The 22,837-nt window shown below is 44.9% G+C and overlaps 1 protein-coding gene across 2 annotated transcripts in view; it reads left to right on the forward strand.

Moving 5' to 3' along the window:
• The window catches only part of LOC115159159 (ADP-ribosylation factor-like protein 15), a 63,388-nt gene extending 45,167 nt beyond the window's left edge, over positions 1–18,221 (forward strand). For both annotated transcript variants that reach the window (XM_029708617.1, XM_029708616.1), the window contains exon 5: positions 17,283–18,221. In XM_029708617.1, coding sequence (XP_029564477.1) covers positions 17,283–17,435 — 153 coding nt within the window. In that variant the 3' untranslated portion in view covers positions 17,436–18,221. The remainder of the gene's footprint in view (positions 1–17,282) is intronic.
• The last annotated feature ends 4,616 nt before the right edge of the window (positions 18,222–22,837 follow it).

Here is a 22,837-nt window from a genome sequence, read left to right on the forward strand (position 1 = left end):
TCTGCGGAAACATTGCTAAAGTGCATGGGCTGTCCTCGAAGAGAGAAGTTTGTCCGGCTCAGTAAAGCCTCAAACATAAATGTCCGCAACACTGAAATGAGCTACTTCCATGTGAATTAAAGTGGTAGGCGGGAACACACCTCAATTCAAACTGCTGTTAGAAAATAAAACTTATTTGAAAATAATTTGAAATTGAAACATAGCCTATAGATAATTAGTGTTAACTGTCCTGTTGTGTAACAATCACATTTTGGAACAGTGAGAGCATTCTGACATTACGTGCATAAAACAACTAACGCTTTGGAACTTACATAATGGGTTAAGTAAAAACTGTAACTAGGCCACTCGGGAATATAAAATGTTGATTTGGTAAGCAACTCCTGTGTATTTTTGGACTTTGGTTTTAGGTTATTGTTCTGCTGAAAGATGCATTTGTCTCCCAGTGTCTGGTGGAATGCAGATTGAATCAGGTTTTCCTCTAGGATTCAGCCTGTGCTTAGCTCTATTGTTTCTTTTTATCCTAAATAAAACTCCCTAGACCTTGCCGATGACGAGCATGCCCATAACAGGATGCATCCACCACCATGCTTGGAAAATTGACAGTGGTACTCAGTGATGTTGTGTTGGATTTGCCCCAAACGTAACGCTTTGTATTTAGGACTTAAAGTTCATTTCTTTGCCACATTTTTTGCAGTTTTACTTTAGTGCCTAATTGCAAACAGGATGCATGTTTTGGGAAATTGTATTATGTATAGGCTTACTTCTTTTCAGTCTGTCATGTAGGTTAGTATTGTGAAGTAACCACAATGTTGTTGATCCATCCACAGTTTTCTCCTATCGCGGCCATTAAACTCTGTAACTGTTTTAAAGATTCCGGTAACTTTGCAACCTTATTCATGATCTGCAGTCTGCCTTTCTCGATGCACTAACCAGAGGTGCAGATGTTTTCTGTTGTCTTTAACACTGTATTATCTCTCAATGCTTTTTGTCATAATGTACTTTTTCACATTGTCATTTTTCTGAGGCTCGGGTGTTTCCCCCCCCCCATTTTGTGGTGGAAGTAGATCAGGTTTGAATGGAATGTTTTCTAGGTGCGTAGTTTGTAGTGAGCATGGAAATTGTGTGTGTCTGTCTGCTTGCACTCGTGTGCGTGCTTGTGTATTTGCTTCCTTGAATGTGTGTGTTCGGCACTGCAGGTCATGGTGAAATGGGTCTGTATCAGGCTGGGGCTATAGAAGGCTCCAGGGGGGAAGTGAAAACCCAGAGCTCTAATGACCTGGCTGAGCAGTAGTCCTAGGTGGGTAGTAAATATCAGCCCCTTACAGAGTATCACCTCACCTCCCAATACGTGCGTGCGTGCGTGCGTGCGTGCGTCTCTCTCTCTTTATACACTGTGTGTGCACTTTCTTGGGCAGTGTTGCACTCAGATTTGTCTCATATCAGATCAGCTGCAGGAGGCTTGCATATGATACCAACAGCTAATGATGTGCAATGAAACTAACATGAAAAACTTCCATCAGCAACCGTAATCCAGACTCCATCTGATTTATAACCCTGCATGTGCACACTGCTAGAGAGGGGAGATTAGCACACCTTGCACAATGAATAATCTTATCTAACTTTTAAAGATATTTGAACCAGTCAGTCTGAATCATTACAATAGTCTACTTCTCAATGAGGTAAATCAAACTTTATTGTGCTTTCTCTATAGAAGTGCACAGTATGTATCCTGCAGTTTAGCTAGACTCAGCTCAGTACAGTCAGCCAAATGTATGGTGCAAAAAATGTGCAACACACTTGCATGAAATACAATTCCCCTATTCTACCGTTCCTGTGAGGTGATACTTTTCTTCTGAAATACTGCCCTCAAATATTTCACCTTTGCAATTCACACACCTCTGGGATGCGGGCAGTATCGGATGGAGTATCCATCCGATACATTAGAAGCAATAGGGATGTGTGTGCGCGTGTCTGTGCATATGTGTGTGTGTGTGTGTGTGTGTGTGTGTGTGTGTGTGTGTGTGTGTTTGCATGGGTGGGTGTGTGTATGTTTGTATGGTGTGAGTGTGCGTGTGTGTGTGTACATGATGAGCGAGGATGTGGGGGCCAGTGGCCTGTTCTATGTGATACTTAAGGGGGATAATGATGATGGATTATCTGGCTGGCTCGGAACACGTTGACTTGGAACGGCCATTTGATAATGTGTTTTTGTCCAACAGTACTCCCTGCTGTGTTTTGGGCAGTAATATTGTATTGTTTAGCGCTGCTGTGGTTGCCTGACAGGCAAGGCAAGCGCTTCATTGAATTATGGTCCTATTGGTTGACTTTTGTAACTTGATTTGTTGTAGCGAAACATTTGTTCAGCATTAGAGCTCGAGTCAGCTTTCTTTCACTACCTGTCTTTGTTCTTGGAACATCAAAGCCCATAACAGTTTGATGACCTGTAGTTATGTATGGGGAATGTAGTCTGTAGGTTTTGATGTATGCTGTAGGTTAAGCTATAGAGAGATGTTCACTCGGTCCAGGGCCTCATTCTCCCTCTAGCAGGTAGGGTAGCCTGTGTCCAGGGGTAGCCTATTTCTCAATAGTCTAAAGTCTCTTTCTAGTCTAGCCTCATCCCTGACCAGGTGAAAGCCAGTCTTATGATGAGCCTTCTCCTGTGTGATCTTGCTTTAAAAGGCTGCGTCATGAGACACATCAAGAGCATTATCCCAGACACCCTGGACCCACTCCAGTTTCGCATACCGCCCCAACAGATTCACAGATGAAGCAATCTCAATTTAACTTCACACTTCCCTCTCCCAACTGGACAATTAATGAAATAACTATGTGTGAATGCTGTTCATAGACTACAGCTCAGCGTTCAACACCATAGTCCCCTCCCAAGCTCATCACAAGCAAGGGACCCTGGGACTGAACATCTGCCTCTGCAACTGGATCCTGGACTTCCTGATGTGCCGGCCCCAGGTGGTCAGGGTAGGCAACAACACCTCTGCCACGTTGACCTTCAACATGGGGGGGCACCTCAAGGATGTGTGCTTAGTCCCCTCCTGTACTCCTTGTTCACCCACGACTCCATGGCCACGCATGACTCCAACACCATCATCAAGTTTGCTGACAACACAACGGTGGTAGGCTTGATCACTGACCGCGATGAGACAACCAATAGGGAGGAGGTCAGAGACCTGGAAGTGTGGTGCCAGAACAACAACCTCTCCCTCAACATCAGCAAGACAAAGGAGCTGATCGTGGACTACAGGAAACAGAGGGCCAAGAACGCCCCCGTCCACATCAACGGGGCAGTAGTGAAGCGGGTCGAGAGCTTCAAGTTCCTTGGTGTCCACAAAGACTTAACATGATCACACACCCGCACAGTCGTGAAGAGGACATGACAGCGCCTCTTGCCCCTCAAGAAGCTGAAAAAAAATTGTTGACTGGCTGTATCACCTCTTGGTATTGCAAAGGCACCGCTCCCAACCGCAAAGCGCTAGGGAGGGTGGTGTGGACATCCCAGTACATCACGGGGTCCGAGCTCCCTGCCATCAAGAACCACTATATCAGGCGGTATCAGATGAAGGCCCGAAAAATTGCCAAAGACTTCAGCCACCCAAGTCATAGACTGTTCACTCGGCTACCGCCCGGCAAACATTACTGGGGCATCGACACTCAGACCAACAGGCTCCTGGACAGCTTCTACCCCCAAGTTATAAAACTGCTAAATAGTCCCGGTAACCATTTAATTAACTATCTGCATTGACCTTATGTTGCACTGACTCACATACTAGACTATATACACTGAGTGTACAAAACATGGTGTGGGGTTGCTTTGCTGATGACACTTTTGGTGATTTATTTAGAATTCAAGGCACACTTAACCAGCATGGCTACCGCAGCATTCTGGAGCGATACGCCAGCGATACGGAAAAGCACAACAAGTGTTCAGCATTTGTGGGAACACACCATACATACATACATACATACACACATACACACATACACACATACACACATACACACATACACACATACATACACGCACTACCATTCAAAAGTTTGGGGTCACTTAGAAATGTCCTTGTTTTTGAAAGAAAAGCACATTTTTTTTGTCCATTTTAAAATGACGACATGATTGATCAGAAATACAATGTAGACATTGTTAATGTTGTAAATGACTATTGTAGCTGGAAACAGCTGATATTTAATGGAATGTCTACATTGGCGTACAGAGGCCCATTATCAGCAACCATCACTGTTCCAATGGCACGTTGTGTTAGTTAATCCAAGTTTATCATTTTAAAAAGGCTAATTGATCATTAGAAAACCATTTTGCAATTATGTTAGCACAGCTGAAACTGTTGTTCTGATTAAAGAAGCAATAAAACTGGCCTTCTTCAGACTAGTTGAGTATCTGGAGCATCAGCATTTGTGGGTTCGATCACAATCTCAACATGGCCAGAAACAAAGACCTTCCTTCTAAAACTCGTCAGTCTATTCTTGTTCTGAGAAATTAAGGCTATTCAATGCAAGTAATTGCCAAGAAACTGAAGATCTGTGTACTACTCCCTTCACAGAACAGTGCAAACTGGCTCTAACCATAATAGAAAGAGCGGGAGGCCCCGGTGCACAAAACACCAGTCTCAACGTCAAATATCTATTTTCTACATTGGAGAATTAATAGTGAAGACATCAAAAGTATGAAATAACATATATGGAATCATGTAGTAACCAAAAAAGTGTCAAACAAATCAAAATATATTTTACATTCTTCAAAGTGGCCCCCCTTTGCCTTGATGACAGCTTTGCACACTCTTGGTATTCTCTCAACCAGCTTCACCTGGAATGCTTTTCCAACAGTCTTGAAGGAGTTCCCACATATGCTGAGCACTTGTTGGCTGCTATTCCTTCGCTCTGCGGTCCAACTCATTCCAAGCCATCTCAATTGGGTTGAGGTCGGGTGATTGTGGCGGCCAGGTCATCTGATGGCCAGGTCATCACTCTCCAGCTTGTTCAAATAGCCCTTACAGAGCCTGGAGGTGTGTTGGGTAATTGTCCTGTTGAAAACAAATGATAGTCCTAAGTGCAAACCAGATGGGATGGTGTATCGCTGCAGAATGCTGTGGTAGTCATGCTGGTTAAGTGTGCCTTGAATTCTAAATAAATCACAGACAGAGTCACCAGCAAAGCACCATCACACCACCTCCTCCATGCTTCACGGTGGGAAGCAGAGATCATCCAATCACCTACTCTGCGTCTCACAAAGACACGGCGGTTGGAAGCAAAAGTCTCAAATTTGGACTCATCAGACCAAAGGACAGATTTTCACTGATCTAATGTCCATTGCTCATGTTTCTTGGTCCAAGCAAGTCTCTTCTTCTTATTGGTGTCTTTTAGTAGTGGTTTCTTTGCAGCAATTTGACCATGAAGGCCAGATTCACACAGTCTCCTCTGAACAGTTGATGTTGAAATGCATGTTAGTTGAACTCTTAAATGCTCCTTTATTTGGGCTGTAATTTCTGAGGCTGGTAAATCTAATGAACTTATCCTCTGCAGCAGAGCTAACTCTGGGTCTTCCTTTCCTGTGGCGGTAACAAAGACGCTGTGAGTTGAAGCAGGTGAAACGTTTAATAAAACAACAAACATGGAACGAGACAACATAACAGTATTGTCTATGCATAAACACATGAACAATACTGAATGGGGAAAGAATATAGGGGAGGTAATAAGTGAGGTAATGGAGTCCAGGTGTGCCTAATGATGATGTGCAGGTGCGCATAATGATTGATGCCAGGTGTGCGTAATGATGGATCCCAGGATCGGTGGTTAGTATACCAGAGGAGCGGGAGTAGACGTGACAGTGGTGGTCCTCATGAGAGCCAGTTTCATCATTGCGCTTTATGTTTTTTGCGACTGCACTTGAAGAAACTTTAAAAGTTCTTGACATTTTTCGCGTTGACTGACCTTCATGTCTTAAAGTTATGATGGGATGTCGTTTCTCTTTGCTTATTTGAGCTGTTCTTGCCATAATATGGACTTGGTCTTTTACCAAATAGGGCTATCTTCTGTATACCACCCCTACCTTGTCACAACACAACTTATTGGCTCAAACACATTAAGAAGGAAAGAAATTCCAGAAATTAACTTTTAACAAGGCGCACTTGTTAATTGAAATGCATTCCAGGTGACTACCTCGTGAAGCTGTTTGAGCGAATGCCAAGAGTGTGCAAAGCTGTCATCAAGGCAAAGGGTGGCTACTTTAAAAAATGTGTTTAATACGTTTTTGATTACTACATGATTCTATATGTGTTGTTCCATCGTTGACTATTATTCTACAATGTAGAAAATAGTAAAAATAGAGAAAAACCCATGAATGCTTAGCTGTGTCCAAACTTTTGACTGTGTTTGTGTGTGTGTGTGTGTGTGTGTGTGTGTGTGTGTGTGTGTGTGTGTGTGTGTGTGTGTGTGTGTGTGTGTGTGTCTCACACAAAACCAACACACATCCACATACACTACATGTGCTAACACATGCGACACAACACATACACACACACTTTTATAGTCATTATATGCTGCTGCTACTCTGTTTGTTTTTATTTTGCCTAGTCACTTTACCCTGCCTTCATGTACATATCTTCGTCAAATACCTCGTACCCCTGCACATTGGTCTGGTACTGGTACTCCCTGTCTGTAACTTCATTCTTGTGCATGTTATTCCTCTTGTGTTCGTATTTATCTTTGCATTAGAATTTTTTTACTCCGCATTGTTTGGAAAGGGCTCTTAAGAAAGCATTTCACGGTCAAGTCTACATCCGTTGCATGTGACAAATACAATTTGATTTGACCCGTCAAGTCTTTTCCAATCAGTGCAAATTACGGTAAAGAGACAAGGAGAGGAAGAAGCGGTAGACTATTGAGATTGAGCCCAGTTCTAAGAGGACTGACGGGAAGGCTTAAGCTAAGGGAAGGAGACAAGGAGATTAAGCCACTGTGGACTTATGAGATGCCGCCCTTAGCAGAACTGACGGGCAGACCCAAGCAAGACCCACCTGGCTGGAACACTTGTTGTGGACACTAGGAAGCACTTACCTCTGTGTGGCTGCAACCTGCATGGTCTGGGTAACTAGGGCTCTACAGGTGAAATGGCCTTGTCCGTTATGTGGATATGAGGCGGACACTGCAAGTGGAATGTGGTGATAGCCTCGCCATGTGACTGAAGTCGCACAAATCACCCTGCCACACACACACACACACACACACACCAGCCTTTAGTCCCATTCTATCCGAGCCAGACCTCCAGGCTTACATTGGTCCCTGAGCCACAGACAGACAAACACACACTCTGCTCCCTTCAGTTCCCTCCATCCTCAACATGCTGCATAGCTGGGGGGTGTCATAAGCTCTTTATTACAGAGTTGGATCACTCCGCAGGGGGCAGAGCGATTGCAGACAGACGCACTCTTTGGTTGAGTCATGGAGGAGAGGGGCCGATCCAGACAGAAGCAATACCAGGACCCAATTATGATGAAACAAAGCAATACGGACTGTGTAAGAGCAGCACCTTTCAGGTTGCAGAGAAAGCGCTGTGTAGAGTTATTGTTCACCAGAAGGATCAAGCAAGTTTAGTAACAGTTGCTTGTTCATGCTCATAAAGCGTTATACCTGTCCACTTGAAGAGTGGCGTCTTAATTCAGTATTCTGTTGTTATAGTAAGGCTACTCATTTTAACACCACGGCGTAATGGACTGTGTTAGTTTGCAGTATAAATGTTGTTTCAGTGCTGCTTCCACGTGCTGCCTCTGCACACAGTCAGGCATGTGCACTGTAGCAGATGATGCAGGTGTAATTCAATAGCATACAGACAATTGAACGCAGCGAGTCTGCGCTGTGTTTACAATGTGCAATACCACGAACATGTGTATGGAAGTGGAGACAAATGAGAAGGTCATGTAAATCGTTCACTGCGATACAGTTCATTGCACGGTATATTCAAGAAGGATGAGTTTTGCAGAGTGATCGTCCAAATGGCCACACACGTGTCTGTATTGCAGGTGAAGCAGGTAAGGTATCACTGCCGAAGAGACTTAGAAAGCCAACAGAACCACTTTCTTGTGAATGTTTGGGTCGGGGACAACAAAAGCACGTTTCTTTTTAGGAGGATCAACAAAGAAATCTATAATATTTTGAATAGGGAAAAGCTGTGTGTTATTGAGTCTGTTTGAGAGTGTGGGTGACTGAGGTCAGCTGGTGTCACAGTCAACAAAAATAGAGCACTTTTGAAACTGTGTAAATTCACATGAACAAGATTTTAAGAGAATGGCATAAATTAGTAACTCAGTTGAATCCTTCCATGACTCAAAACTCAAAAGCCTTTTAATGAAAAATAGTTTGTTGGAATTTTCATTTGATATTACGGCAGATAAGAAACAAATATGATATACCACAAACTGTATGCCAGTCTGTACCACGGGTGGTAGGCGTGGTAGGTAGGTGTTGGACTCGGAAGAAAAATAATTTGTGTCTGGAATCAACCTGCTCTTGTTCCCTCCTGAAACTCAAGTGGAATGTTCTGGATTCTATATTCCAATGGGCCAACATGGGTTCAAATACTATTTGAAATTGTTCAGATACTTTGTGTGTTTGCTTTAGCCTGCTTGGAGTTCCCCGATAGGCTTGTTTGGCACTTTTGGGATGTTTCTATTACAGTAGAAGTAGAACAGATTATTTTGAATAGTACTTGAACCCCGGTCTGGGGGGGAGGGGGTGGGTGGGGGGGGAGGGGGAGGGCCCACCCAGAGTCTGTGGAGTCTGTTGGAATCTGTGTTTGTGTCCTTGTTTGTCCCTGTGTTCAGCAACTCCGACAGACGGCACGCCCTCCGCTCTCCGCTCCGACCACAACGGGCCCGTTTGTTTTCTGCAGAGGGATGGGAATTCACTCAGGCGACGTTGGCATCGATGCCTAATATGGGTGCCAAGGCCAGTGTCTGATCAGCAGAAGGAACACCAAACCACAGCAACAACCCCCGTCCTCCCTCCCTCCTCTGTCTGTCAGGACCCCCCCCCCCATCCTTCTCCTATGACACTTCCTAGTGTCAGGAAGAACCACCATGGATGGTAATACAGCAGGAAGCACACAGGGACAGTGACACCCCTTTCTCTGTCTGAAGCCCAAGACAACAAGGCAAGGCAACATGTCTTGGCAGTCCCTTTTATAAAGAACATTTTCACTCATAGCTTTAGGTAGAACGTATGCAGATATTTTGGGGTAAGAAAGACAATCACCTCAGCTGCCTCCTCAACGTACTGCTGTGTGTGTGTGTGTGTGTGTGCATGTGTGTATGCATTCCCCCCCCCCCATGCACATCATGAGCACACATGCACAGTTGGTGAGTAAACCTCTGTGCTCTTATCCTCATTATAAAACTTTTGCTCTCTGATTATTGACGTGCGGTGCCCTTAAGCCTCCACTTTCTCCATAACTAACCCCCGTGGCAGCTGAAACTCTACCCAGCCCAGGCTTGACTATCTGGGGTCATTTACTGCCCCCCCCCCACCCGTCTGGGGAGGCTGCCCTCCCTCTGTGCAGTAATGGGGGTCAATGCCTTTCCTTTAAAATAATCTGCTGGGGTCTCACCCCTCCTCCCCCATCTCCCTTCCTCCTGTCCCTGATCTGGCTGGCTGGTAATTTAGAATAATAATAGAATTACCTCCGTTTTGAGAGACTAGACAGAGCATCCCTACCCAGCATCTGCACCTAATAGAGTTATGACTGACTGATGGAGACGGATGCCTAGGAAACCCACCACACATGGGGCCCGCTAGTAGAGGAAGACCTCGTCCAGATAACGATCTCTCCAGCGACCTTCTGGTGTGTTCTCTGTCCCTAGGTCGCTCGTACCGCAAGTGTAGCGTAACCGAGATACTCGTATTCCCTTTGATACGTGAAACTGTTGCAGGTGAGTGATTTATTTTTTTTTTACTCGTAAAGATGCGGCGTTAAACCGATCAGCGTAGGTGTAAAGGCACTGCTCAAAGTGAATAGTACCCATGCTTTAGATGTAAAAAGAGAGAGGGGAAAGAAAGAGGAGAGGAGAAAAGAAAAGAACGAGGGAGCTTTTCATTGCATTCAGGCTCGATCATTTAGACAATTTTGTTTTTTGGGGGGGCTGTAGATTTTCTTTTCTACTTATTGAAAGATGCGGCAGACAAAGGCCATGTTGTGTGTCTCACAGACAGACAGAGGCGGGACTGTGACAGTGGCATGTCCTGGGGTGTGTTACATTCTGCCTGCCCTGAGGGAGGGAGAGCGGCAGAAAGAGAGCGAGAGAGAGGGGGGGAGGAGGAGAGAGGGGGGGAGAAAAGAGAGTTTTTAAGGGAGAGCGAGAGAAGGGAGAGGAGTCCAGACACCATTGTGTGGCGCTCCCATTCTTGGAGAAAGGTTGCCGCGCCAGTCGGTCACACAGACAGGGGTTGTCATGACTGGCCAGGTCCACGCACGCACACACACACACACACACTGTCTGGAGGCATTGGCCAGGTCTGCTGAACCCTCTGGCTCCTTTTGTTGCTGTCCCCAACGCCACCTGTGTTACGTCTACCTTGTAGCTGCGAGTACTGTCTAGACTGCTGCTGTCACACAGACTCTGTGTGTGTGTGTGTGTGTGTGTGTGTGTCTGTGTGTGTGTGTGTGTGTCTGACATGCATTTACAGACATATACACGCACATTACGTAATGGCCTTCACTGTCATTACAGGATGCAGTCATACATATGTGTGGATACATGGCTGATGTATACGTCTCGCCATCATGTCTCCTGAGAATTATACAGGCATTCAAACCAACGTCGTGCGTAATATTTCCTCCCGCCAGGCTTTATGTACTGCGTACAGCCACTCAAACCAACAGCATTGGGCTAAATGTAAACTTCACCTATTGCAGACCGACAGTTCCACATTCTTTACCCACGATGCTCGAGTAACAGGAACAACACGGGCCCTCTGTCCCTCTGTTCCCCTCGACCCTGTCTTCACCGGCCAGACAGCCCCAGACCCAGACAGCCTGCTGACATCTATCTCACTACGCCGTTTGTGTGTGTGCGCGTGTGTGTGTGTGCGCGCGCGCGTGTGTGCGCGCGTGCACGTGCGTGTGTCTGGCCAGATCCCATTTGGCCAGAGCATGCAGACTAATCACATTAACTGCTAGCTAGACTTCTTCTCATGGCAGTAGAGTAGACAACTTTCACCAATAGGTATTTTTATCCAATTAGATTTCCAGGTCTGTATGTCTGAGTGGGAAGTCTGGTTTTGTGAGTGTGTGTGTTACTGGGTGCACGGCATTGTGTGTGTGTGTGTGTGTGTGTGTGTGTGTGTGTGTGTGTGCATGAATCGATGGATGAATTGAACGTGTACATGTGTGCGTGCGTGTTGTTTATATCGATTTAGTAATTTATTAGGATCCCCATTAGCTACTGCTAAAGCGGCAGCTACTCTTCCTGGGGTCCACACAAAACATGACATAATAGTTAACATTAATAGACAAGTACATCACAGGGATAGAACTACATGCATTTTGTAATTGAGGTCTGCAATAGCTCCTGTGTTCCCAGGGGCCTCTGTCTGATGGCCAACCCTGAAGGGAGTGTGTTACTGTGGCATGTGCTCCAAGATGTGTGTCTAACTGTACTAGGCTGTGTCCCAAATGGCTCCGGTCAAAAGCATTGCATTATATAGGGAATAGGATGCCGTTTGGTACACAACCCTAGACTGTGGCCCCCGACCGATGGAGGCTCCTGCCGCACCCCGACGTGTTTCAGTTGTTCTGGCGCTGAAGCCTCTGAGGGCCCCAACCAGCCGGACCCAGTCTACTACACCGTGTGTGAGTTAGGGACTGCCTACCCCAGCCCTCCACTCCACTCAGCAGCCAAAACTCACACATCAGCCTTGCGTAATGGAGTGGCGTCACTAGTCATGACGTGAGGAGAGATTCATCACACAGATGAATGATGGCACCAGATGGGGCCTTTTATCTCCGGTGGGCTTATGTTTGCCACTGTTACTCACGGGGCTCACTGGGCTATCACTGCCTCTCAACCCCACTCACACATAACATTTCGCTTTGGACTCCGGCCGCATTCCAAATGGCGTACGGCACCATATAGGGAATAGGGGTGCCATTTGGGACGTACCCTCAAGGGGAGCCTGGGACCGAAGGAATGAGAGAGGAAAAGAGTTAAGTGCTCCTTAGAAGTTTGCTGTTAGATTTGACATGGTTCATAAGTCGTGTACGAAAGCAGCGTTTTATAGATGCATGTGTAGGTACTAGTACATAGTAGGCTACCTAGGTTAATTCATCCAGGCCTTGTTCTCAGTGCTCTGTGAAAACTTGTCGTGCGAAATGTCTGTAATATGTCATTCGATTTAATATGGTGCGTAAGTAATATATAAGAACGTCAATGTACATACAGAACAAGTTCATGGGATAAGCACAGGCCTTGTTGGAATATTAGTGTGCGTAGCGTCTCTGCTGTTTTTAAAATGTGAATCAGGTCTTGGCTCAGCGTTGGTTACTGAGCTACCTCGACGAGAATGTTTTACCGCTGAGGAATCCCCAAAGCTTGGCCCTCTACTGCTCCACCATGAAATATTATTCCCTCCACTGCTGTGGGGAAATAGCAGGGATGATCCCAAGGCTTGTTTGTGGAGGTTACAGGTCTTTACAGGAGGTTTGGTTTGGAACAGTCCGGATTTTCACATATTTTATACAAAACTGGAGCTACCCCAAAGATCAGACCCTTGGTCTGAAATATGAGAGGTACGTCAGACCATCACAATTGAATCTCACTTTTCAGATGGAGCTGTGTTGTTGGTGGGCTGAAGTTATTTTTCGGAGATGTTTTCAGTATTACGGATTTACATGATCGTCCTGGTTATATTCCCCCTAATCAGTGAGATATTTAGTCAAATGTTGCATGTTACTGTGGCTGTCATCAGCCTCCACTTAATAAGAACGTTCCTGGAAAGGTCTCCCATGACTATGAAAGTTATGTAGAATGTAAGCCATTAAAAAGACATCAGTTTTACCTTGTGAGTGTGTGTAAATCACCTTCAGGTTGATTGGTAGATTTCAGAGTATCTTGATGTTGAAGTATTGGGTCACCTGTCAATCAATGGGTTGTTTTCTTTGTGAAGCCTTGCGTGGATTTCTCAATTCATGGATGAATAGATGGATGGACAGAGGGCGGTGAGGGAGGAAGGGAAGGAGGGAGACCTGTGAGGGCTGGAGTCTGGGGCCCTCTCCCTTCCACTGATACTGCTGATGACATGGCATGTTGCCAGCTCCCCAGCCCAGCTCCCCAGACCAGCTCCAGCCTCAGGACCAGATGTTTGCTGTCAGCCCGTTCAGGCGGCTTGTAGTCGTAGCCCCCCTGTAAAATTGAGTTACTGTAAATCTACCAGGGGTGTTTCGCTGCCTCCTCCACATCCCCTCGAGGCCTGTTGGGAAACCGCTCTCCTTTTTAGAGGGAGGCCCCTGTTTCTACACAGGGGGTTATACAGGAGTCACTCAGCAGCACCCTATGGTACCAATAGGGTCTGTCAAAGTGTTTAAGAGGTCAAATCCTTGATTTCTCCTGTCCTTGATTCCTCACCTCCCTCTCAAGGCGCATTGGAGGAAAGGCTTAAACAGAGCTATAGCCTCCACTCTAAGCATTATGGTTATACAGGAAGTCAGTCAGTCAGTCAGTCAGCACCCTGTTTCATACCTGTACCCATATAAAATCTACCATACTCTCTGAGCAGAACAGGAAGTGGCTGGTTCTACTAGCTACTTCAGGGTCATATTTAGTAGGGCACAAGGAAGAACAAAACAAGCATTTCTTATGGAACAGCTTAAGGTAATACCTTCCTGTTTCAAAACATTTTGTCTACTGGACATGACCCAGTCGTCTTCCAGATGCAGGTCTGGTTTTGCGCAGTTGTGAACTGTCACCACGGGAGGAACAACCATGTTTTGGAAGAGTTTAGTTTGTCTTTCCTCAAATGAACTCTTACCACTTTGATCATTATGTATAAAGCACACGGCCCTTCCTCAGGCTAACACCATCTTATTGTGGTTTCAGCTCCCAGCCTCCCACCGTTTTTCACCAGACTTGATCTTGATCAGATTAGATCTCGTCAGCCCTGGAAAAATATCCAATTGATCCCAGCTTTGAGCTGGTTGTTCTGGGGCTGTATGACGTGTAGGTCACACCACCACAGTCCGTAGAGTCAAACAATACAAATAGAATGAATAGAAAAGGAGTCCCCATTCAAGTCAATGATGGCATAATGGGTGGACTGGTGGACATTGCGATTGTACCCATAGGAGCAAAGCAGGAAGTAAAATCAGGAAGGGTACACGTCAGTCTGTGCTGTGATTTTGTTGAATCAACTCAACTGACAATACAACAAGTACATTCCATTGCATGAGCCACATCAGTTAGCAAAATGTTAATTAACATTCTACAGTACCATGATAATCCAGCATCAATTGCTGGAATATTCTACATTACCATGGAAAATATTGCATCACAATTCGAGGCAGCCATTGCGAGTGTACCCATGCGTTTACCAGTCAAATTGCCAGGGTTAGAGGTTCCAAGCCCTTTCTAATCGATGTATTTCTATGTCTTCAACCCTTTATCTGTTGTTCACACTGAATGACCTTCCCACATCTACTTCATCTTATTAGCCTCGCACCCTATACTTGCTGTGTGTTAGCTAGCTCCGCCTACATCTAAGTCAGGCTAAGCGAAGCTTGCCAGCTTGCCCATCATCATGACCCTGCTGAGACATCGAGCAGAGAGAAACTCATGTACCTGACAGGTAACTTTGTCCCCAGGCTAATTGTCTGGTGCACAAGACTAGCTGATAGGTAAATCCCAGTCTGTAAAGAGAAACTCTCTGGTCTTACTGATTGTCCCACCAACATCTCTCCTCCGGCTTGTTAGCAAAGTCTTGCGTTAGCTAGCTCAGCCTACATGTAGGCTAAGTTGGGCCAAGCGAGGCTGCCAGCTTGCCGATCATGACCCCGTTGAGATGTCCAGCAAAGAGAGACTTGTAATGGGAAGGTTTCTGCTGTGTCAGCCTTTTCCACCAGACAGTGGATTGTTGTACTGTATCAGGCTAGCCTCGAACCCCTAACCTCTCTCAACCTCTCCTTCATAGACCTGTTGATTTCTCCATGTTGAATTTCATCAACATTCATCCCACTGCTACACACCACACCACACACACACACACACACACACACACACACACACACACACACACACACAGTACACACACACAAAAATAAAAACAATAGACAAAAGCTGCGGCGCCTTCTAAGGCTGTTCTCTCTCCTCTCTCGCTCTCTCTCTCTCGGAGGAGGAGGAGGAGGATTGTGTAATTTCATAGCAGCGAGCGATGAAGTCCCAGACAGGGAAATCTTAATCAGCATTCTTGGCATGCTATGGGAGCTTTGGCTCAAAGGATGTTTTGTTTGATTATTTATTTATTCTCTTTCTCTCTGCTCTGAAAGGAAAAGGGCAAGAGCAGCTCCAGCACTTTCTGGAGAGCTTTTTACAGCCTGTCAGTGCAGATTCTAGTCTCTCTTGTTCCTGTCGGTTTGGCCATCAGTGCAGTGTGGTGTCCTAGGGTATCCTATGATATCCTCCCTAGTCCTATTCTCTGAATGGGTTTGAACATGATATCTCCCCCCTCCTCAGACTGCACAGAGAAGAGGAAGTTGTCCCTAATGACTGGCACTGACAGACACACAGGCACACACAGCCAAACACTGGACTCTCCTCTTTAAACACAGATGGACAGAATCTTTTGGAGAAGTTAACTGTTAAGACTCTGTTTACTCAAATTGTTTTATTTATTTGACCTAATTTCCCTATTCCTTTTATCCAAGTGCTGAGTCATGTTCCTTAGGGCACAATGTAGCAAAACATTTTGCCATGAACCCCCCCCCGAAAACCAGCATTTAGCAGCTCCTCGTTTTGCTCCGTTTCTAAGCGTTTTCTTGCCCTACTTACAACGACCCTGCTATAGTATCCACTATCCAGACCAGTTGTATTCCAAATGTGAAAAATGACTCCTCCGAGTACTGACCTGACACTCGGGGGGGGGGGGGGGACTTTGGGGGGTAAAGGTACTCTAGACACTACTCTGCTCTCTCAGATTGTTATTACCCGGAGAGGGCAACAAGTAGCATTCTGTCACCGCACTGTCTGATGACTAGGAGACCAGCATGGCCTTACATCACCTTGGTAGTAAACCCTCACTGAAACTGTCTGATGCCCTACTTACGGCTATAGAAATATAACTAGTAGAATGGAAAAGCCCCTCATTCTATTTAGAAGGTTATGGCCTGGTGGCCTTGCCCCCCCCCCCTGGTAGTAAACCACCACAGAGACGGACCACTACGGCTTTAGGCTTACTGACTCATATATAAGGGGTCCTGTGTGGTTCACATATATTCCTGGGATGCCTGGTACCAAGTAGTAAACCTTCCCAGAAACTGTCTGCTATGATGGCTTGACCACCTATCAATGTGAGTCAAGTGTTTGCAGAAGTTTTTAAAGTGTTGAGAGAATCGTAGCCGGGTTTTTGTCTTTTCCAACATTTTGATATAGCTGGACGCTGTTCTTGTTTTCAAAATTGTGTGTATTTAAGCTCAACCGGGAGTTAGCAGAAACCACAAGGGTAAACTTTTCCGTTTGATTCAGGATTGATTGGTATTGTTTTGCTCTCGTGCAGACTTTCAACATGGGACCTGCTTCCATGGTTGGACGTAGTGGTATTGCTTCATTTCTTTAGACACTCTTTTTGTACAACTTTGGACTAGTTTGTGGTCTCCACTTGGCTCTTGTTAGATGGAATGCAAGCTTTTGGCAGATATTGGTGTAATTACATAGGAATGAAAACTATTTATTCAAAATCAGTTATCTTATACTATGCCGTACACCCGCGCGTCAAGAAGGAAATACCAAATGAGATACTGTTACAGATATTTATTCACCGTTATGTGTTTTTCAATGTGTCCAAACCGCTGAGCTCTCAATCTCCCTCTCTCTGTGTCCCTCTCTCTCTCTCCTCTCTCTCTCTTTCTCTCTGTGTGTCTCTGTCTCTCTCTCTCCTCTCTGTTGGTTTCTCTCTCTCTGCTCTGTCGGTTTCTGTCTCTCTCTCTCTCTGTCTTGTTGACTTGAAATGATGGTGTTAAAACTTTGTCCTCTCTCCTTCTATGTCTGCTTCTCTGTTAGATAAAGAAGTATTTTGAACTGGAGCCCCTGGCCCGAGGGAAGAGCTGGATTCTAGAGGGCAGCTCAGTGGACAACATAGATGCCGTGAAGCGGAGCTTCACTCAGCTTATTGAGCTGCTGGAGGACAAGGACCAAGACACAGGCAGGATATGAGCCGGGATGTGCACATCTACTATGAACTACAACTCCCACAGGAACTACAGACTCCACATGACCTGCACATCTACAGGGAACTACAAATCCCCGAAGACCTGCCGAGTACATGAACTACAATCCCCATAGGTCCTGTACATCTACTGGGTACTACGAAACCAACAGGTCCCACAGGACCTGCTGATCTACAGAGACTACAAATCCCACAGATCTCACAGGACGTGCTGAGCCACAAGAACTACAAACCCCACAGGCCCTGTTAAACCATAGGAACTATAAACCCCACATCGGTCTATAGTCGGACCGAACAGGAGCTACATCATAGCTACAAAGCCAATGGGATGGCAAACCACAATGGAGCAACCTGATCCCAGAGGAGTCATAGAGCATGGAGTCATTCCCCGGCACCGAGAATCTATGGGCCTCCAGGGTTTTCATGGTAAGAGGAGGAAAAGTCTGCTACGGTTTTCAAGCTGTAGAGACCTAGTGGACTCCACGAAAGAAGGCCATTTCATGTTGGAAATGCATTGCCTCCACTCAAAATAAATATCCCTATTTAAGACTTACAGAACACTAGTTTGACACTATCTGTAATGTGTTATTATAATTCTTGTTATTCACTCATAATTGTTCTTGTACATTGAATGACTGATAGTTGCACATTGCTACTAGACTGTCTGTAGTAAGTGACCACGTTTGCGTGGCGTTTAGAATAACTGGAATACGCTTTATCTCTGTAGCACATTTCTTACAGAGAATGCATTTCAAAGTGCTTGACAAATCAAATAACTGAAGTGGAGAGATAAGAACGCAAATATGTTTTCTATACAAATATAAACCGAGTGTACAAAACATTAGGAACACCTGCTCTTTCCATGACATAGACTGACAAGGAGAATCCAGGTGAAAGCTATGATCCCTTTATGAATCCACTTCAATCAGTGTGGATGAAGGAGAGGAGACGTGTTAAATCATGATTTTTAAGCCTTGAGAAAATTGAGACATGGATTATGTATGTGTGCCATTCAGAGGGTGAATGGGCAAGACAAAGGATTTAAGTGCCTTTTGACCTGGGTATGGTGGTAGGTGCCAGGCTCACCGGTTTGTGTTAAGAATTGCAATGCTGCAGGGTTTTTCACACTCAACAGTTCCCCATCTATATCAAGAATGATCCACCACCCAAAGGACATCCAGACTACTTGATACAACTGTGGGAAGCATTGGAGTCAACATGGGCCAGCATCCCTGACGAATTGGGGCTCAGTATGAGGGCAAAAGGGATGCAACTCAATATTAGGAAGGTGTTTGTAATATTTTGTACACTCAGTGTATCATGCTCAGTAGTGATTTGTCCCACAACACTTTCTGGTCTGTAACAAATGTTTCTACTTCACTGCCTTAATGTGTTTTAAAGCCAAACCTTTTATAAGTGTCTTCACAAACAAGTGTTGGTTAGAACTCCGCAACATCAATTTGCTGGACGCAGGTAGAGGTGAGACTTCATTTTAGTTTGAGTTAAAAGCTTTCTCCCACTGTTTTCACTGAAATACATATTGTGTAGAATGAACTTTAGATATTATGTTTAAGTATTTGAAAAATGTGATAGTCTTGTTAACGAGGGGCAAAACTCCTGCCCCTCTGTGTTTTAAGAAAAAGTGTAGTGTGCGATTGGATGCAGTTTGCACGGCACAGCCAATTCAATTTATATCAGGATGAAGATTTTCAAATAATAGTACAGAGTCTTCACAGTGGACGGTGTGTGTGTGTTTCGTGTACAGTGATGATGTTGCAACTGTCACTTGAATGTAAGAAAAACACTCCTGTACCTGAGCATGTCAACACCTAATGTTGTCAATTAGTGCCTCAATGCTGTCAATCATTCATTATTATTACCAATGTTGTCAATTATCTGCGACTGCTGTTCCTTACTGATGACGTCATCTGTTTGGTTGCTCCGCCCCCCTGAACCTTTGAGATGACCCACCTGGTTTCCGTGGTTACCAGACCGGCCGTGTGCCACAGGTGTATCTCGAGTGCTAGATGTAGGATATCTGGTATATGTTTAGTCTTTTTAGAGCGAAGTATACCAATATCGAAACATGTTGTATTTATAGTAATGTATCGATCCAAGTGTTTATACCCTGATAGCCAAACTCTTCAAGCTGCCTATTTTCTAATTCATTTATATCTATATCAAGATCAATTTGTACATTTTGTTATAGATGGTTTTGTTATAATCTGCAAGGGCAGGCACATGTCTGTGTTTATACTGGAAGAAGAAATGTACATTTAGCGGTTTGCTTTACTGGCTTAGTCTATTCTGAAGGTCTACTGTGTATATACATAATTTATGCATAACTCCACTTGGCAACATGGACAATAAAGGCAAAAAAAAAAAAAGGACATTTGTGTTCACTCCATCAATTATTTCATTGTGTCAGGTTGCTAGGATACCTTAAGTATCAAGAATCAGAGCCATATAAAGAGATATGGCCCTGTCAAGAACTATCTAATACGTATGCAACTTAAAGATGAATTGTTATTCTGGAGTCATTGATAGGATGTTTTTAATATTATTCTCTCGATCAGATTTTGTTTGACATTTGAAAAAGCATGATTTGTTTTATTATTCTGTTGCATTTATTTCTTCCCCTGGATTAGACTGAGCCTCTTGTGTGTAGGAACAAGGAACTCCTCTGCCGGCAACCTGCTACACTGAGGCCACAAACCCTCTGCCGGCAACCTGCTACACTGAGGCCACAAACCCTCTGCCGGCAACCTGCTACATTGAGGCCACAAACCCTCTGCCGGCAACCTGCTACACTGAGGCCACAAACCCTCTGCCGGCAGCCTGCTACACTGAGGCCACAAACCCTCTGCCGGCAGCCTGCTACACTGAGGCCACAAACCCTCTGCCGGCAACCTGCTACACTGACGCCACAAACCCTCTACCGGCAGCCTGCTACACTGAGGCCACAAACCCTCTGCCGGCAGCCTGCTACACTGAGGCCACAAACCCTCTGCCGGCAGCCTGCTACACTGAGGCCACAAACCCTCTGCCGGCAACCTGCTACACTGAGGCCACAAACCCTCTGCCGGCAGCCTGCTACACTGAGGCCACAAACCCTCTGCCGGCAACCTGCTACACTGAGGCCACAAACCCTCTGCCGGCAACCTGCTACACTGAGGCCACAAACCCTCTGCCGGCAGCCTGCTACACTGAGGCCACAAACCCTCTGCCGGCAACCTGCTACACTGAGGCCACAAACCCTCTGCCGGCAGCCTGCTACACTGAGGCCACAAACCCTCTGCCGGCAACCTGCTACACTGAGGCCACAAACCCTCTGCCGGCAGCCTGCTACTCTTAGAGCCATAAGCAAGAGGAACTGCTCATAGTATTTCTCTAATGGTGACTCATTCAGTACAGTTTACGGTCAGGGCTTACCCCAAGTGTGTGTGTGTGTGTGTGTGTGTGTGTGTACATGCATGCGTGTGTGTTGTGTACAGTGATGAATCATACAGTAGTACAGTATACAGTCAGGATTTACCCCAAACAAACAATCTTAATTGTCCTGGCATTCAGATCAAAGAATGTAAAAAGATAGAGACAACATATCCAAATAAGGACTTCCTGACAGAAAACTACCCTGTGACGTCAACATGGTATTCACTCGGCACGAAACGGAAGAAAATACGACGAAACGGTAAGGTACTATCTGAACTTCTGAACTCTATCCAATAAACACTAATTTTAGTTTTCTGTTGCACAGCGGTTTGCAGCATGTTGCTACTATGTGCCCTATGAAAAGGACCCATGTTTGTCAAGCTAAACAATGACATGGTACATGTAATAGGGACTTCCTGACTAAAAACCAACACCTGTGACGTCTTGTCTGGCACGAGATATACAGTGGGCTCCGAAATTATGGACACCCTTGATAAAGATGAGCAAAAATAACTGTATAAAATAAATAAATCAAATACTGAGCTATATTTGTATTTAATTATATAATTGTGTTAGTTTATACAATTGTTTAGAGAAAGTGATTTTGTTCAAAAAAAAATTAAAATTTCTCTAAAAGGTAAGGGTTATAAATTGACACCACTGTTTTCAACACCTTTCAATACCCCACCTTATGAGGGAAACGGCACTGAGCCTTTGTCTCAAATGTTTTATTAGATTGGAGAACACATTAGGAGGGATCTTAGACCATTCCTCCATACAGAATCTTTCCAGATCCTTCATATCCTTCATCTGCTCTTATGGACTTGCCCTCTTCAATTCAAACCACAGGTCTTCAAATCAAATGTATTAGTCACATGCGCCGAATACAACAGTAGACCTTACAGTGAACTGCTTACTTACGAGCACCTAACCAACAGTGCAGTTTCCAAAAATACGGATAAGAATAAGAGATAAAAGTAACAAGTAATTAAAGAGCAGCAGTAAAAGATAACAATATATACAGGGGGGGTGCCGGTACAGAGTCGATGTGTGTACATACTGCCGGTTAGTTGAGGTAGTATGTACATGTAGGTAGAGTTAAGGGCAATGCAAATAGTCTGGGTAGCCATTTGATTAGATGTTCAGTAGTCTTATGGCTTGGGGATAGAAGCTGTTTAAAAGCCTCTTGGACCTAGACTTGGCGCTCCGGTACCACTTTTGCATGGGTTTCAAGTCCGGAGAGATGGCCATTGCAAAATATAGATTTTGTGGCCAATTGATGTGTGCATGGGGTTAATATCTTTTTGGAAGATCCACTTCAGGCCAATTTTCAGCCTCCTGGCAGATGCAACCAGGTTTTTGACTAAAATGTCCTGGGTACTGTCCAAAGTTCATGATGCTGTTGAGTGTTGACCTTAACAAGGCCCCCAGGACCAGTGGAAGCAAAATTTCCCCGTTACATGAAATATCCACCACCATATTTTACATTAGATATGGGGTTCTTTTCTGCTTCCAAGGGTCTTTTTTTGCTTCCAAGGGTCCTGGGACCCTTGTTAAGGTCAGCGACATCATGAACTTTACCTAGTACAAGGACATTTTAGCCAAAAACCTGGTTGCCTTTGCTAGGAGGCTAGAACTTGGTCAAAAGTATATCTTCCAGCAAGACAATAACCCCAAGCACACATTAAAACCCACAAAGAAATGGTTAATTGGCAACAAAATAATCAACATTTTGCAATGGCCATCTCAGTCTCTGGACTTGAAACCCATTCAAAATCTGTGTTTTGAATTGAAGCGCAGACGAAGGATATCTATAATCTGGAAGGATTCTCTATGGAATGATCTCCCTCCGAATGTGTTCTCCCTCATAAAACATTTTAGAAAAAGTCTCAGTGCAGTTATCCGCAAGGTGAGGAATTGAAACAGGGGTGTCAATAATTTTTACTCCCACCTTTAA

This window comes from Salmo trutta, chromosome 23, assembly GCF_901001165.1.
Source record: "Salmo trutta chromosome 23, fSalTru1.1, whole genome shotgun sequence".
Taxonomy (NCBI): Eukaryota; Metazoa; Chordata; class Actinopteri; order Salmoniformes; family Salmonidae; genus Salmo; species Salmo trutta.